The sequence below is a fragment of the Lissotriton helveticus genome, chromosome 5_1, assembly GCF_964261635.1.
Source record: "Lissotriton helveticus chromosome 5_1, aLisHel1.1, whole genome shotgun sequence".
Taxonomy (NCBI): domain Eukaryota; kingdom Metazoa; phylum Chordata; class Amphibia; order Caudata; family Salamandridae; genus Lissotriton; species Lissotriton helveticus.
The window spans coordinates 644594460-644613388 of record NC_136065.1 but is presented as its reverse complement, the minus strand read 5'-3'; the positions used below and the strand labels follow the sequence as shown (position 1 = coordinate 644613388).

The 18929-nt window shown below is 37.1% G+C and overlaps 1 protein-coding gene across 1 annotated transcript in view; it reads left to right on the top strand.

Moving 5' to 3' along the window:
- Positions 1-18929, top strand: part of LACTBL1 (lactamase beta like 1) — a 602504-nt gene that overhangs the window by 438380 nt on the left and 145195 nt on the right. The window contains exon 3 of the mRNA XM_078643034.1: positions 12421-12530. Within this exon, the coding sequence (XP_078499160.1) occupies positions 12421-12530 (110 nt within the window). The remainder of the gene's footprint in view (positions 1-12420; positions 12531-18929) is intronic.

Here is an 18929-nt window from a genome sequence, read left to right as displayed (position 1 = left end):
ACATGTTTTGGACAATCACAGTATTAGTGTTTCTAAACTTTCGATTCAGCTGTTTGTATGTAACTCTCATATTGTGACCTACGAAACTCTTCTAATTCTATTATTTTTTCTTGTTCTTTTCTGAGTTTGTAAATTCTTTTCTTTTCCCTTAGATATTTCTTTCTTTTGTGTAGCATTCAACTAATTTTTAACAAAAGTATCACAAAGACTATAACTAATAAAGGACACAATATTTTGCTTAAAATCGAACTACCAATCTCTTGAAACCAGTTTTTGATTGCTGCAAATCTTTTGCTCAAACGTTCTGAAAAATCTTCATCTTCTAAAGGTACAACTTCTGCATGTAATTCTGTAATATTTTTAATATACATCTCAATATTCTGACTCTTGTCAGGAATATATGTGCAGCAATGCTGGACATGTAATATTCCACAGACTTCTCCCTCTTTAGCTAAAAGAATGTCTAGAGCAAGACGGTTCTGCATACCCATCGTTCTCATAGAAATAAGTTCAGTATTTACCAATTGAAATCCACTAGCAGTATCAGTAGACAATCTGTCAACAATTGTAGACATTTTTCTGATTTTAACTGCATTAAGGGCTATACCCACCAAAGGTATTACTGCACCAAATATATCTCCCAAAATTTCTGAAAAACTTTCCCTTCTGATTCTACTCAGATGATTGCTAATTTCAAATGAACCCTTTACATTTCTACCTACATGAAAAATCTTTGGGAAAACTAAACCGATATAGCAAGTGCCATACCAGTGATCGGGAAGAATATAATAGGCTTTGTTTCCACAAACAAAATAAATTCCAGGAAAAATTGGATCTTTGCCACCTTTAAATCCCCATCCACCTAAGATTTGATAAGTGTCTTGACATTGACTAGCACCAACAAAATAATTATCAAATTGAGTATTATCTCTTCTAATACAGAGCTTTCCACTAACAGGTTTATCTATATGAATAGCAACATTTTCAGTTCTACCATTGAGCTTTTCATCTTCAATCTGCCAAAACTTAGATTTGGTGTGTTTCAGCATTTCATTTCGCTTATAGATTGCCCTTCTCTCTTCAACCAAGTTTAAGAAAGATTTTTCTTCAGATCTCAATTTACAAGTTAAATTATTTCTAAAAGCATACTCATAAGTAAGTTCATTAGTTACCATGAAAAATTCCCTCATCTGTTTAGCATGTTTATGTTTATTCAAGCTTTTATCAACCTTTAAGTTTGCAAAAATGTCATCATAGTTAGAGTAATAGTACTCCAAACGACCTGTCTGATAAAATAAACTAGCTATTACACTGCAAGTAATTCCATAAGTAAGGGGAAGCATATTATAGGTAACCCCCTCAGAAACAGAAGCGGATAGTTTCACACAAATGTAACAATCTTTGACATCCATAACCTTAACATATTCAGATAAAAGTCTTGAAAAAGTATTACTAGAAAAATCACCAACAGATCTATCTTGGTGGATCTCTGGTTTGTGCTCAATAACTCTGATAGACTTGCCTATTACATCATGGTTATCTTGTTTAGCCACAACTTTACTAGTCATATTAGTCTTGTACTCTTCTTTGTCAATACCGAAAGGAAAAATGACAGCTACAATTAACCAAACCAAAATTATTAGGATCACACATATAGAAGACATTTTGCAACATCTTCTTAAGATAGAACATCTCGAATTATTATTAGTAGAAGGCATCTTTACTCTGAAACAAGAGCCTTACAAAAAAAATCAAAAATCAAAAATTAAAAATTAATATACTTAAAAAATATATGTAAAAATGAATATACACCCCCCTGTCTTTACTTTAAAAAAAAAAAAAAGAAAACCCTACTTTCTAACAGCTTTTCTTCGACCTTGTGTCTTACAACAATGTGTTTTCCAACTAACACAATTTCTTCGACCTTGTGTCACCTAACACAATTTCTTCAGCCTTATGCCAAATAGAAATTTCAACTTTATATGAAAACAAAATCAATCATTGTCACTCGTGTCATCTAAATCCTCCTGACTACTGCTACTCACTTCCACCACTGGTGGTATTATAATGTACGTCCACTCAGGGGACATGTATTTTTGATTAGGCCTTATCACCCGCTTTGCCCTGCTGCTAATCACTTCTATTTTCTTTCCTGCTTGATTTTTCTTATCTGAGTCTCCCTTTTGACTTGAGACTTCATTAACCTGCTCTCTTGATCTGTTTATTAAAATTTTAGACTCTAATTCTCATTTGGCCAATTATCTTCTTTTCTTGATAATTTCTTCTTTGGTTCAGTCAGGTTACACTCTGCTCTCCAAGCTCTTTTTCTTGAACTTCTCACTTTGGATTCATCGTCACTTTCATCTGTTTCGCTTTCTGTAATGTTAGCTTTAGATTTAGGTACTTCTTTACTCGGCAGTTTCACTCTGTTAGGAACATCATCCTTATAGCTGGTACTCGGAATTTCGTCTTCTTCAACAATTACTTCCAACTTCCCAGTTTCAGAACTTCCGTTCCTGCCTTCAGAGCTTCTAATCTGCTTTTCAATACTCTCCTGATCTTGAATCACCACTTGATCAGACTCTTCTTCTGCTTCTTTTTCTAGCAGATCTTCATCCTTTTCAGAGTCTTGAATCACAATTTTTTCAGTGTCTTCATTCAACGCCTTATTCGCATTTGAATTTTCTAGATGTCGACCTTCTTGTCGATCTTCAGAATCTGGATCTCTTTCAGGTTCTTCTTCAGAATCTGAATCAGCTGTAGTATCACCTTCGTCAGGATTGTCAGGTGGTGGTACACAAATGGTGTGACTAGCATGAATCCATCTCTTCAATCCTCTACACTTTACTGCATTTGTTGTGACAAGTATCACCTGCCTTGCGTTTTGCCCCCTGGGTACTAAGCAGTTTCTTCTCCGGTGTACTTTTGTCCTCACCCAGTCTCCGGGTAACAGATCATGAGCTTGTTCCTTCTCTTTAGTTATCACTTCAGTTCCCACCATATGGAACACAGAAGTCACAACGTCATGCAGTAATCCATAATGACGCTATCATTAATGCTCATAACTTTACCAACTGGTACAAATGCTTGTCTCATGACTCTGCCCATGAGTATCTCGTGGGGGCTTATACCTGTCTTTTTATCTGGAGTACTTCTTAAAGACATCAAAACAAGTGGAAGTGCATCAGTCCACTTCATTCCTGTAGCTAAACACATTTTTGCTATTCTATTTTTGATTGTGCCATTCACTGGCTCAAAAACACCTGATGCTTCTGGTCTGTCAGCACAGTGATGCTTTTGCTTTATGTTCAGTGCTTCACAAATCAATTTTAGCAATCTGTTTTCAAAATGTGTTCCACGATCAGTCTCGACCGTCACCGGAAATCCATACCTATGTATGATTTCTCTTAAAAGCAATTTTGCCACAGTAACTGAATCATTGTGACGAGTCGGGAACGCTTCCACCCATCTTGAAAACAGACAGATTATCACCAGAACGTATCTCAATTTGTTATGAGGTGGCATATCAATGAAATCCATCTGCAATCTGGTTAAAGGACCACCCTCCCGTCCTATGGTTCCCAAGCTCACAACTGTTTTCCTGTTTGGGTTGATCTGCTGGCAGATCAAGCATCTTTGACAAAAAGATTCTGCAATTAATCTGAACTTTGGATTGCACCATGTTTGCCTAAACAATCTAATCATTGAATCTCTACCAATAAGTCCTGGACCATGATACATCGAGCCATGTCAGCAATCATGCTATCTGGCATAACTGGTCTGTCATCTTTGTAAACCCAAATCTCATCTTCCTCTCGCTGTCTGCATCCTGCTTTTAACCATGTGTCTTTTTCCTCATCATCTGCCTCATCCTGTAAATCTTTTACTCCTAGCCATGTCTCAACTACAGATGTTAGCATAAGTGAGTTCAAAACATGTTCATTGTCTTTTTCCCGATTGATTGACATATTATTCTTTGCGCAGAATTTCGCAATTTCATCAGCATATACATTTCCTTTTGTCATGTAATCGTCACCTTTCTTGTGCGCTGTACAGTTCACGACAGCAATTTTCTCTGGTAGCTGAATGCCATCAATCAACCTTTTGATCAATTTTGCGTTCCTGATAGGAGTTCCCGCAGAAGTTAAATAACCTCTTCGAGACCAGAGCTGGCCATAGTCATGGACTACGCCATATCCATACTGACTATCAGTCACTATGGTAACCTTTAACTCTTTTCCTCTTTCACATGCACGAATCAAAGCAATCAATTCTGCTACTTGAGCTGAACGAATTCCTTTGAGACAAGAGGCTTCAACTACATCTGCAACTGTGCAGACAGAATATGTTGCACTCAGAACACCTTCATCTGTTCTTAAGCATGAACCATCAACAAAATAAACAAAATCAGATTCAGTTAATGGGACATCTTTTATATCCTGTCTAGGTTTAGTGCAATATTCTAAAACATCCAAGCATTCATGATCAATATCATTTTCATTTCTGATTTCTGTTACAGTACCATCAGGCAATAATGTGGAAGGATTTAAATTCACACATCTCGCAATTGAAACGTTATCTGATCCCAGAATAACTTTTTCATCTTTTGTTAACCTGTTACTTGTCAAATGCTGTGTTTTGCTTCTGGTATGAAGAATTTCAACTGAATGGGGTACATATACTTTTACAGGGAATCCCATTATTATTCCTTCACTTTGTTCAAGGCTTACACTTGTTGCAGCTACTGCTTTTAAACAGCCTGGTAATGCTTTTGCAACAGGATCCAAAACTGCTGAGAAATAAGCTATTGGCTTTCTCAGTCTTCCATGTCTTTGAATCAGAACTGATAATGCACATCCTTCCCTTTCACTGCAATACAGCTCAAATTCTTTCTCGTAGTCTGGCATACCTAAAACAGGTGCTTCACATAAACTTCTTTTTAACTGTTCAAAAGCTTCTAACTCTGTTTTTGTTAGAGTAATCGTGTCTTTTATGTCTGCTTTTGTCAATCTCTGCAGTGGTTTTGCAATAACTGAAAATCCACTAATCCACTGACGACAATAACCTACCATTCCTAGAAACATTCTGACCTGTCTCTGTGTTTTTGGAGGTTGCATTCCCTGAATCATTTTAATTCTCTCAATAGTCACTTGCCTGATTCCTTTTGCAATTCTGTGACCAAGATATTTCACTTCTTGTTTGCAAAACTGTAATTTTGCAGGAGACACTTTATGTCCCTCATCTGCCAGATGATTTAAAAGAGTAATGGTATCTGTTACACAGTTATCTCGTGTTTTTGCAGCCACAAGGAGATCATCAATATACTGCACTAATGTCGATTTTCCAGGTAAATCTAGATTTTCCAAGGATTTCTTTAGCAACTGATTAAAAATAGATGGACTTTCTGTATACCCTTGAGGGATATGACACTATGCTAGAATACGATCTTGGAACCTGAATGCAAAAATTTGCTGGCTTTCTGGATGCAATGAAACAGTAAAGAATGCGTTACAAAGATCTATAACTGTATACCATTCTGCATCATGCGGAATCGGATAAAGAATTACCGCTGGGTTTGGTACAACTGGGCAACATGGAACAACTATTTGATTAACCTTTCTCAGGTCTTGAACAATCCTGAAAGTTCCGTTTAGCTTTTTAATTCCCATAATCGGTGAATTGCATGGACTACTTTCAATTTCTTTTAGAACACCTTGTTTTATGAATTTCTCAATTACAGGTATAACACCTTCAATAGTTTCTGCTTTCATTTTATACTGAGGAATGTTTGGAAAATCTACTCCTTGCTTCACTGTTATTTTTACTAGGTCTACATTTTTCATCAAACCCATTTCATCTCTAGGTAAATCCCAAATGTTAGCATTGACTGTCTCTTTTAATTCTTCAGGTAGATTATTTTTATCAAATGCAGGAAATAATTTACTTTCCTCTGCTTCAACCATTAACATCGTTAATCTGTAAAGCCCATCTTCTTCCTGAGTTTGGAGCTCAATACCATCCGGTGAGCAATACATTTTACAATTCATCTTACAAAGTATGTCCCTTCCTAACAGGTTTACAGGACTGCTATTACAAACTACAAATCTATGCTTGTCTTTAAATTTGCCAATTTCAACTTTAACTGGTTCTGTTAAATCTGTTTTAATTTGTTGATTAGCTACACCAACTACTTGGATTTTCTCACCTGAGAGAGGCAGGTTTTCTATTTCCACTGATCTAACAGTAGATTGGGTAGCACCTGTGTCCACAAGAAAAGTAATTTCTACATCATTCACCTTTCCATTTACAAATGGACCAGACTGATCTACCTCAAGAGTGGCTCCAAGCACACACTCTTCCTCCTCTCTCAGGCACCGTCATAAGTAATCCTCTGAATCACTCCCTACATTTTCATTCAACAAATACTGTTGAGAAACATTTGACACATTCACTCTTGGTGATCTGTTTACCTGTTCACCTCCGCAGAATCCCGTTTCTGTATTGTACCTCTGCACATTCACACAATTTGGAAGTGGCGGTTGTGGAATCTGACTCTGCTGATTCACTACCTGTCGCTGTAGCTGTTGCTGCAGATTTATCTTATTCTGCATCTGTGGATTTAATGATGCATTTATAAAATTTCTGGGCGGATTCTTACATTCGCGCTTCCAGTGTCCAATTTCGCCGCAATTAAAACATGGGAGTTTTTGCTTTAACTCTTCAATATTTCCCATTAATTTTTGTTTATTAAAATTACCTTTAAATTTCCCTTAATTCTGATTAACATTTTTATTTTCTAAAGTTGCTATTTGTTGTTCAGCTATCTTCACCTGTGCCCACATAGCTTTCTATTTTAGCTTTTTCTGTTTAGCATCTATTTCATCACTGCAATATTTTGCTTTTCTCAAAATGTCATCAACCGAAAGTGATTGCCAGCCAACTATTCCAGACCTTATCATTTCACCAATTTCAGGTCTTAAGCCATAAACAAATCTGTAAATGAAGTGGCTCATATCTTTCTCACTCAATTTTTCATAACCACTGTATTGTTTAAATACCAGTAGTAATCTTTCATAAAATGAATGTACTGATTCTTTTGGCTCTTGATTTGTTCTATCAATTTTAACCCAATCAACTTCTTTTGGGGGAATCTTATTTTTCAACCACACAATTACCTTATCGTACAGATTCATAACATCTGCTGAAGGAGCACCTGTTACTCTATCTCAGGTAGGTTCATCTTTGGGCCAATCTATAGAAATTTTACATTCTGTCCAAAGATCCGATGGGACAACAATATCAAAGAATCCATCAAGATCAATCCACAGAACTTTTGAAACCTTAACAAATCTGTCCACCTGTCGATACCATTCCACAGGTTTTTCTCTTAGCCGAGGAAAATCCTTTGTAAACAGTAAAATGTCCTGTCTTGACCAAGGAACATGCACATATCCACCTCCAGCTATTTCTCTCATTGGAAACTCATTTGCTACTTCTCCTCTTTCTGGTCTGTCTTCCTCTCTTTTCTTTGTCCATTTTACTCTCCACTTACTTAATTCACCTAATCTTTTTAGAAACACAATTAATTCTTTTATATGAATAATTCTTCCTTTGGTATTCATGTTCTCAATGTCTTTTTCAGAGAAATCCACTCTGTAATGTTTCTGCAAATTTTTCTGCCTGCTTAAATCTATTTCCAATTCAGCAGCCATTTCTTCTAATTGATCATACTTGGTTTTTGTTTTCCATTGTATGCTTTTACAAATGAACAATAATTCATCATCCTGATATAACTTTAAACTGTCAGGTCCAATTGTGCCAATAATTAATTCCTCCAAATCTGCTTTCAGTTTTGCAACATCAAGTAATTTAAATTCTGAGCTTTGTGGGGTATGCGTTAAATCTATTTTATTAATGCTCTTTTCCGGAGTTCCAGAATCAGATTCTGCACCAGATGGAGTTTTATTCGAGAAACTTTGATTAAAAGTTAAGTCAGGCATAATTATTTTCTTTCGGTGAATTTCTGATAAATCTGAATAAAATTTTTCAGCCACTTTCTGAATTTCTGCATTTAATGGAACAGTTAAAGCTGAATGTCTAGCTTCCCTTTGATCAAATACTGGAAGAACAGGTCCAATTGTTACTGGTACCGTTACTGCTTCCATGCTTTTAGTTAACTGCTGTATTAATTCATCTTTTGATCGGAAATATTCTGAAGTATTTGGCATTTCCTCACATCTTTCTGTTCTCATTACATTTCTTGGGGTTTCTTTTCTGTGAACTGGGGTTTTTAGCATACTTTCTGTTTTCACCAGATAAACTAGAATTAGTTCTTGTTTCCTATTCTTTCAGGAGTTTTTGCATTATTCGGATTAAATCTGGGAGATGTCTCATCAATAATTTCTCTAGGAGGAGCACTTGGGGAAGTTCCTGGAGGAACTCTTGGGGAAGACCATGTACAAACTGGTTGATAAGTAGGCGGTTTCGGTTTTGTAATATAAATCTCTTCTAAAACTGCATCTTCTAATTCACTTTCTTCAGCATTATTATTTTTCTTTTGAGCACCCTTTTGATCAGTTGCCTCACCAAATCTCGCTGGATACAGACCATCACATGCGCTACGTCTCCATCGACGCATTCTATCCTCATGAGTTTCCCTATTTATGTCCAATCTAGTACCTCTTGTTATACCTCTATTCTCTCGTTCCAATTCAAACATCTCATCCTCCCATTCAGCTAAAGCCTCAATTTGTGTAGGTCTAGGCTTTGGTTCAAGAGTCATTTTTCTCTTACGTTTTTCATAACCTTAATGTTAAATGATCCATCTTCCGGTCATGCTAATACACCATCATTTTTGGTATATTCCATCCAATTCTCAATCCCGAGACAAGTATGATAACCACATTCACCTAACAAATAAGCTGCGGTGTTTTGTACCTTCCACCTTGCATTTCAATTTTCTTGTCAGGTTTCAATTTATTTTTCAATTTCTGAAACCAAGAAAGCTTCTTTTTCTCTTTTATGTAATAATAATCCATGTTTTAAACAATTCCGCTTATTTTAAAATAGATCGTAATTATTTCCTTGTTGTTCCGTAAAACCAACCAATCCGTGCGCGAAACTCACCAACAAGCCAATCAGGTTAAGGTACGTCACCGCTTTGCTCAACCAATAGAATTACTGCTTTTCTAGAAGAGCCAATCAGCTGCAAGCCTGCCTAGTCACATGAGCCAATCAGTGCGCAAATACTGTGACGTATGCTAGCCAATCACAGCGCGACACTAGTGACGTATACTGCCACTGCAGCTTCTCTGACCTCGCTCCGCTGTGACACTGACACCTCCTTTACAAAATATTTTCACAGCGCCATTTTAAGAAAACTTTTTCAATAGAATTCAGTTAGTAACTCCAGAAAAACAAACCGTTTGTCTGTTTCACTAAAATAAAGTGATAGCTTTTTCAGTCATTCAGATATTCTTTGCGTGGAATAGACAACGCTATTCTCACAGAATATTTAAATTCGTTGATAAAGTAAGGCTACTCTACCCTTCTAGCAGGTAATAACGAACTCATTTCTCTCTGAATGCACATATAGTAACAATTCAAAGTTTCACTCAATCGTATATTACAAAAATCATTTACGCACATTCAAACAGAAAAATCCCTAAGCATACATACATGTATCTTGGTAGGACTTTAACCCACACTAGAAAACCTAATTCGTCAGTAAGATAGACAACGCTTCCTTACCCTTCACTCAAGCTTGGATAAAATCTACTACTCTTTTCACAGTGAGTTTTAAAACAGGCTCCAAGTCCCTATACTCGAAAGCTACAATTTCATAGACAATCCTCACTATACATTCTACCTTACACACCTAGAATCCCTAAACTTGTACTGTACAACCAACCACAACACTAGTGATATATGACAATACCACTATTTTGAAACAGAACAAATGCACTGTGCAACTTCACCTGTTACACTACTCTTGCCGGCACAACTAGGAATTTTCACACTGCTGGAAAAAACCTTTTGACTACATTTAACAAGTGAACAAACTCAACATATGTTAAACATCGATCCTATGTAATTACCATGTAGCATGACAGTTACCATAGCAACCATCCTCTGCTAACAAGGAATTGATCCAGCGCCCCTAAGGAAAAACTGTCTCACCAACGCTACCCAACACCACAATACTCACCATTAATCATAAATCACTCAAAATGCCCATATACCAACGAGACAATTTTTGGGGGACTGAATCATGTGACCTAATTAAACAGAACTATTCACAATCTATTTACAATTTTATATACAACTGCAGTTTATCATTTCTTACCATGGTTTTAATCATTTATCATTTTAATTAAGTCACTTAGGTAAATGGATCAGCTGATGGTAACTAGACCATGAATAAACAAGACCAGCTTGTCGTTTCAAAAATCAAATTTTATTAACTTTATTTTTCATAGAAAGAGCATTTTCAATTAGTTATCTTAATTTTATTAGCAATAATGAAAGCAGCGTTTATTATGGGGAAAACATAATAGACCGACACTTCAAAGGCAAATCAGTTAGCACGAATTAAAGAAAATAACAGTTTCCATTCCCTAAATTCTATTTCCCTGTCTAGAACTCAGTCCACCTAAAAAGAATAATCATTAGAGTCTGCTATCCCTACGTGCGCCAAAGAGTCCAACAGCACGACACGCCCTTCAGGAATCGGAAAGCGAGAAGCGCCCTCCTGCCCATGGGGCCAAGTTTTATACCTTTCTAACTAGCTAATCTTCTCTAAATTGTACATTTTTCTTTGCCATCCAGTGTCCTCATTGGCTGACTTTTGTCAGCTCATATTATGTCATCACCTTTTTCCAAGCCTAGTTCGGGCTTTTCTTAGAGTCCATTGTCCATTACTTTCGAGTCACGCAGCTTCCATAAAAATGTTACTTTCACTTGAGCTACAGTACATGACTTCCTTGGCTTGGCAAACTTGCCGCTTCCTGTCCTTGAATCTTTCTCTGCAAGAGCACGTTTAGCACAGTTTATTAGGTTTGCATTCTTCTGACAGAACTTGTCAATGTGGTAAACGTTTCCACTTCCATGCAAGGCTCTTTCTGGACAGGACTCGAAAACGCCATCTTTTCAATGTGCCTTTAGGCCTCACTCGAAAACTATTATTTAAACAAACACAAGACATCAATTAATTAGAGAATTGAGACCCATTCTGTTACCCACCCCCTTTGCTAATTATTAACCCATTAATTTATGTTACCTAGCTGTACACACAAAGCAGCATTTTTTATCTACCTTCTTCATATAGGCCGCAGGATATCCTCCTCGAGCTTTTGCCACAGAAAAGACGAAAAGACATAACATAAGCACACAAATAAGCACATACCATTAGTTAAACAGCCGCATTTAATACTGACAAAGACAATAGACAAGGTTAGTTTATTATTTTTCACACACTTGCGTTTGCAACGTAGAGCACATAGGTTAGTCCCTCATGTTTCTTGTGTATATGCATTTTAAAACTAAGTTGGTTAATACTTCATCACACTTGTTAATACGGTTACAGTTTTATGGAAGTTTAACTTTGCGAGTCTGAACAAAATATTATTCAGTACCTCGCTCCATCAATATCAAGCTCACATGGGGGTTCAGGTCATTCTGGGATCTAGTGTCTGGTCCACTCCACAGGAAACTATTTTTTCAGTTCCAAATAGGCACCCTACCCCTCAGAGTTTTCAAGTCTGGATGAGCTGGCAAAGGAGACACCTGTTTTCCTACCTGTAATGTCCTAAAAGAGAGTATTTCCCACGTATTGTTTGCCTGTCCAGGTTATACATCCCCTCGTCATATTTGGCTTGCACCCGTATGCAGGCTATTAGGAGTACATACCCACCAGGAAGCCTTTCGTAGTCTTAGATTGGATCCTCGCCCAGTTATAGTCATTTCTATCTCTAAATTCTTGGGTGCCATGTGGGGGCTCCACAGCAAAGCTCTACATCTCTCTCTTATATGATTGTAGCCAAGTGTATTGTTACTTTGCAGCTTTCTATTACTGTTGTGTGTTAATTACCTTGCTATAATTGTAACATTTTTATCACAAGTAATTGTGTACATTTGTAATTTTTTTTAGACAACCAATGAATTTATTCATGAAATAATGTACTCTTCTTTATTAGTCACATTATCTGCAGTATTGTATGTATTTTTATCTTTCGACTCGTTTTATTGGTGAATTCCTTAAGCATGTCTTATTCATTTTATGTACTTTTAACCGTTTGTACTTTTATGGCCCTGGAGGCTGAATAAAGTGATCTGACGGATTAAAGTTTGAATTTTTTGTACTAGCACCTTTCAAGTGTGGAAATTTATCTGATGAGACAATCTATGGTATGTTTCCGACAGGTCCATTGCTGGCAGATGCAAACTCTGAACAGGTGACAATGTGCCCTCGATATCCCGAGCCTGTTCCACTGGCTCACCCAATACCAGTGTTGAAAGAGGCCCTTGAAAAGGTCAGTACTTAGTTACTCCGGTCTATCTAGTATAACCACAGTGTTACTGTAGCACCTAATAGTAATTTCAAATCAAGAAACTGAGTGACATGAAAATAAATGATTGGTTGTACAATGTTGCATAAGTGGGAAAATTGTCATATATGTTCATAATGTTTTGCCAATGTATGAATATAAAAGAAATGGGCATTTTATTTTCAATTACCTTTGAAAGATACATATTTTCCACATTTCAATTATAAAAAAGTGAGAGATGTTCTGTTTAACCACTTGCCTCTGTGCTCTTGCTCCATAACCTTGCCATAGTAATTTTGTTCAATCTCTCCTGTGTTTTTAACTGTTTTTTTGTTTTTTGATTGTGTGGCCTGTTAATGTGCATGCTTGACTGTCCTTTGCAAGAAATATATTTTCTACATCAGAAACATTTAAAGCAATATTTTCAGCAGTGTACTTCCCAAGTGCATCTGGAAGAAAACTATAGTCCTACCTCATTTAAATTCTACTTCAATGCTTTTCTACAGAACATCTTTCTGAAGACATGCTAATGAAGAATGTGATTGCTCCTGAACAGTTTAGGCTGACAGCAGATAATGATATAATATATATCACTTTTCCCACATTTTTGTGTTTTAATGTTGCTAACATTGGTATTCTGAAAATATCTGTTTTTCTGGCAATTCTTCTATAAAATCCAATTTGATTCATCAAATGTGATCACTATTTGAAATGTGTTTTAAAATTAAATATCACTACTTCTGGATTAAGAGAAGTCTTGACTGTTTCATAAACAAGGAATATTAATAACATTTTGAAATGATCTAAACTAATTAGAAATATATGTTAGAATGTATAACTGAACATATATTTAAAATTGCCTGATTATAAGTTTGGCAGGTGGAGGTACTCTGTCAGAATGACAGAGGACATTGCCCTCAAAATCAGGAGGAACCTCCATCTTCCAAATTTAGAGCTGTCTGCCAGCCCTGATGGACAATTCTTAACATTGTCAGGAACCCCAGTCACTGCTGTTCCTGTTAATACTATTAAAGTTTGACAGATGTCTCCTTCCAACAAAACAGTCATCTGTCAAACATTTACAATGGTTTACATTTTTAAAAACAAACTCAAAAAGCGGGAGTAGTTTATTGAAAAATGTACACCTCGTGGCCCCCACTCCATGGAAAATGTCTCTAATTATATGAAGTGTCAGTATGTTTTTTTACTGCCCCTCACTGCCAGCTTCAATCTGACAGTGATGGGCAGTAAACAAAAGTCATTCAACCGCAAACTCGAAATAGGGTGGGCAATCGGATGGTTATCGTCCGACGGCACATACTCCATCAGGATATTGGAGAAGTATGTCAGCGACAGAGCTGACGTAGGCTCTCTCTCAGGGCCATATTTTGGTCTGCCCACATCTAAATGAGGCAGGAATACCTACAGTTTGGTTGAGTGCTCCCTCTGTAAAAATCTAAAAAAGGGCCTAAATATACTAGGTAGTAAACTTTAAGCATTCAAACGCCCTATGAAACTAGAAACTAGAGGAACAACAAAACAGTGCAAGCCACCATGTAGTGAAGACAAAAGAGCAGCCTGGCTTTCTGATAAAATAAGGTTTCAAAGCCTGGTGCAAAAAAGGATATGCAATTCTATTTTGCTCATATCCAATTGCTAATCTCAATACATCAAGTTTTGAATACGTTATAAAAAAACTGGTGGAAAACCAATCAGAGCAGTGATTTTCCACTGCCAAAACTTTATGGCTACAGTAAAAGCACTAGAGGGTGTCCAAATAAATGCACGGGACATCCACTATCCTGTTAGGGGCCGATTTCGATGTCAGACAGACCTGAGTCCACCCGACATCGATTGGGTGCAGTGACTGACTGACTTCTTGTCGGTGGACCCAAACCAGCAGTTAGGATGTGTCCGAATAGTGTTCGGTCACAGTCCTATTCTTTGCATTGGGAGCATGTATTCTGACCAGAATGCATGCTCTCATTGTAAAGAGAGGAGGTGCAGTTCATCCCTGCACCCCGTGCAGTCACCTCAAGGTGCCTGCCACAGGGTACAGGGATCAACGGGGGGGCACCAGAGGTGCGCCCTCGGACACCATCTGGAGGCTTTGCACTCATGGGGGCCCTGCCTGGGGCCTCCAAAAAATCTACTTCCAACAGCCTTTCTGTTTCGGAAAGGCCAGCACAGAAAGGCTGTCGGAATCCAACCTTGTAATCCCTCGGGTGGAAAGAGCCTCCCTTGGGATTACAGGAGGAATTCTGAATGGCAGATGGGCTCTTCGAGTCCATCGGAAGTTGTTCAGATATCCTTTTTTGAATTCTTTTCCGACCTACTCCATCCAAATGAATCCAAACTGCTGATTACGATGCCGTAGCAACGGCTCTGGCCGAGGGTCAGAGCTGTTTCCTATGGCATCTTTATCAGCCCCCTAGTGAGCGTTGACATAATTGAGTACCAACAAATGTTCAAACCCTGAAAACACTTGTAAAGCTGATCCAGAAAGGTTGATGTAACTGTATGTTAAGGGTCAGGTTGTACATGGACTACTTACAAATGTTATTTCTACTAATGGGCAGTGAGGTCTCTGTTGCGCATGGTCTGATGATTGCAATATCTAAGGCCAAATTCACAAAAGTTGCATCAAAAGGGAACTCAAAGCAGCCACCACCCAATGCTGTTAATTTACAATTGCTAGCAATTGCTAAAAGAAAAACCGGCTCTATTCACTTTACTTGGTGGTTGGCAGATGATATACACATTTTGGGTGTTTTCTATTTTCTCGGTTTCCGTTTCTTATTCACCTCTTTTGGTGGAGGTTAGGCCTAACATTGACTGAGAGATGTGGTAATCGGATTGCATATCTATTTATTACAGCCCTGAGGAAGTCTTTTTGATATTATACCATAGACAAAACATGTGTTGGCTGTATTATCTGAGAACGGAATTGTGTGTAAACAAGTCTTCTTGAGAACAACAGAATACAAGAATACAGACTGTGGATTAACACTTGATGTCATCAACTTTTCAAGAATTTTTTATGGACTTACAATCAGGAATTTGACTGTTTAATACTGAACTACATATATTGTGCTCAGGGAATCAAATTTTGTTTTACTTTCAAATGTTATGTGTGTATGGGGTATGGCATGTCTATAAAAGGGAACATATTTCACTTTTTAAGAAACATTTTAAGTACTGTATGTACAACAATGCTGGCACATTCTGCACAGAAGAACAGATCTATAAATGTTATACAATGTTTATCTTGGTCAAAGAGATGTGTTACCTTTGTAGTTTGTCCAAAACCTACAATTCTGAGGGACAACAACCAAGCCAAGGCTCACAATAATTTGTCATTGTGTACGCCCATTCATCATTTGAGAAAAAAAGAAAAATGAAATTAATATAAATTGTATATCAAAACGAAATATACTTTTGTTGAATGCATTCAAGAATCTGAGTTTATGGATATAAGGCCTTTTCACCACTGTAAATATTGGACTACCTATATTGCAAGGTAATTGGGATTACTTTCCATAGAAAAAAGACTTTTGTGAATCAGTACATTAGTACCAAACATCCTATCATCTTACACCTCTAAATTTCTCCTCGAAAAAACAATAAAATTCCAATATGGGTTGGATCCTACCTCTTTTTCTTTCTGTGTGCCCTTTTTTTTTACAACGTATTCATGAATGTGATGGAAAACACCAATTTGCATTGAATGGGAAAACCCCAATCTTTAGCATTCCCATAATTCTACCTATAAAACTACCTGCCATATCTGCTGGTGCCCTATCGTTGCAGACAGAAAGTGGCCAAGACTGCCACCATCCCTCGTGTGATTTACAGAAATGGAGCCAAAACCCAGTGTAGGATTGCTTTAGTTGGGTGGTACCAGGGAATTCTAATAACCCCAGACATTTTTTTTAAATGAGAGACTGAGGGAATCCGGATCAGAGTTACTAGCCTCAATCGCACCATTTGTTCTTAAGCAGCATGGCCAAATATAAGATTGCAGAGGCAGCTCCTCCATTTGGGCAGAGGAGCGTCGCCACACTGCTTCCTCGATGTGCAAGAAGCAGAAACATAAAATGGTATTTTAAATACCATTTTATGTTCCTGCTTCTCGCACTGCGCGAAAGCAGAAGGGTATATCTGGTTGGGGGCGGGCGGGTGGGCGGTTCAGGGAGGAGTGGCTTGCCCAATGCTGTGGGCCCTGACTCTTTGGTCGAGCCTCTTGGGCCGACCAAACCAGTCATATGCAAAATCATGTGAAATAGTTGCAGTGTTGGGTCCATGGTCAGTCGCCACCCTTGAACCCTAGAATCCACCAGACATTTTTTTTAACTAGAGATTCAGGGGAATCCAGGGTGATCTGGGTAGTGTGTATTTGTCCTAGAATGTCCTGCAAGCAAGAAAATATCAGTAAAAACAAAGGCTCTTCATATTAATGTGAAGGAAATATCTAGAATTGCCAGAATTTAACACCATCAAGAGTGTCCACATTTCAACATTTAATACCAGTATCACACTTGTGTGGATGAGCTATCACAAGGACAGCAAGGGTCAAAAGTGCAACCATGCCTAGTGTCAGTTTCATTACACAGAATTGGTGTGAAAACCATATGTGGGATGGCTGCATATTTAGGCTACGTTTCACTGCCACTAAGAAAACTTCAGCACAAAACCTTTTTAGACACCTTAAGGGCATGCAGAATGGTGTGGATTGCATGATCCCACCACATTCTCTACCCCAGAATGTCCTTCAAATGCAGAAATATAAGTAATAAAAATAATTTCTTCTCAACTATCTCCTTGCAAACTGAAATGTGGGGTGAAGTGCACACATCTCTTGGTTGAAATAGTACCCCTTACATTTTGTGTGTCCTATTATACAGAACAAAAAAGGAGCAGAAACTGTGACCTATCCTAAAGGTTTTTTACAAGACCAGAAATGGTGTAACACTCATGTGGGTTGTATGTCTGAGAAACAACTACACATAAGTTATGTCAGAAATTGCAAATTGTTAATATGGTTATAATACAATTGGCCTAAATATCGTGGACCAAAATCTCAACTGTAAATTATAGTAAATACGTAAATATTAACAACAACAATATAGACTTCAAAAATATATTAAGTTGAAAAGGTGTCAGATTTAACCATAATATAGATAAAAATATATAGAACACAAAAGCATTGAAAAAACGTTTTAATCAAAAACTACATAAAACAGTATCAATTTGGTTAAGTAGTTTATTATTCATTTGAAACATAAGATTTTCCATGCAAACCAAAATGAGTATTTAATTGATTAAATATTGGACAATTTTTAAAGAAAGCTTTACTGTAAAAGGAAGAACAATGTAAATAGTGGACAAATATATTGTTATAATATTCCTGACCATTTAAAATTAAAATATATGAATCCTAAAATATATAAATTGTTCATTAAAAATATTAAAAGAATCATACAAAGCTATTACTCTATTTCCTAAATGTAATAGGCAGTTATAAAAAAATGAAAAGCTAGTAGAATATAAAACTATAGAATAAATGTAAAATAAAGTGAAACTCCCACAAACAATGTGTAAATTGCATAAATAAAAGGGGTGCAATTTATTATTCTAATTCTAGTCCACAAACTTGAGGGAATGAATTACATGGGAGCTATATTTACTTTTCTAACCTAAACCTAGAAACTTTGGAGAAAGTGCATACATTTGGGAGAGGACTCATATTTGCTATTACATCTGCAGTCACACCAAATGTAGGAAAGTACATAAATAAAACATATCAGCTGACTATTCAAAATCATTTGCAAAAGTGCAGAAATTGGTTGGAGTGAGATTGACTGTTTTAACCCCACTCCCACATACATTGGGGAAAAAAGAAAACTTGTTTTTTGGGGAAGGGGCAGGTTAAAATTTGCTGTTTTAACTGCAGCTCCACAGACGTTTGAGGAAGTTCCTAAGTGAGGGGCAGGCAGATTTACAATTCCTAACTCATTCCTAATAAGCACTGGGGAAAGGACATACATATGGGCAGATATTTACCATTCTAAAGCTAGTTCCAAAGATGGTGGGGAAAGTGCAAATACATGGGTGTTCTAATTTACTAGTCTAACTAATATTCAACATGTAATGGGAAAAGTGCCTGTATTGTGGGTGGTAATGTTTAATACTTTAACTCCAACCCCACAAACATTGGGTAAAGTGCAAATTTTGGAGTGGGGGATCGGTGCTTCTATTTGCTGGAAAACAGATGTATAGTTCTAAAAGTAGTCTAACAAACATTTGGGAAGGTGCATAAATTGGGGGTCAGATTTACCATTCTATTCTATTCTTTCATATCCGCTTTTCTAGCCTATTTTTAAC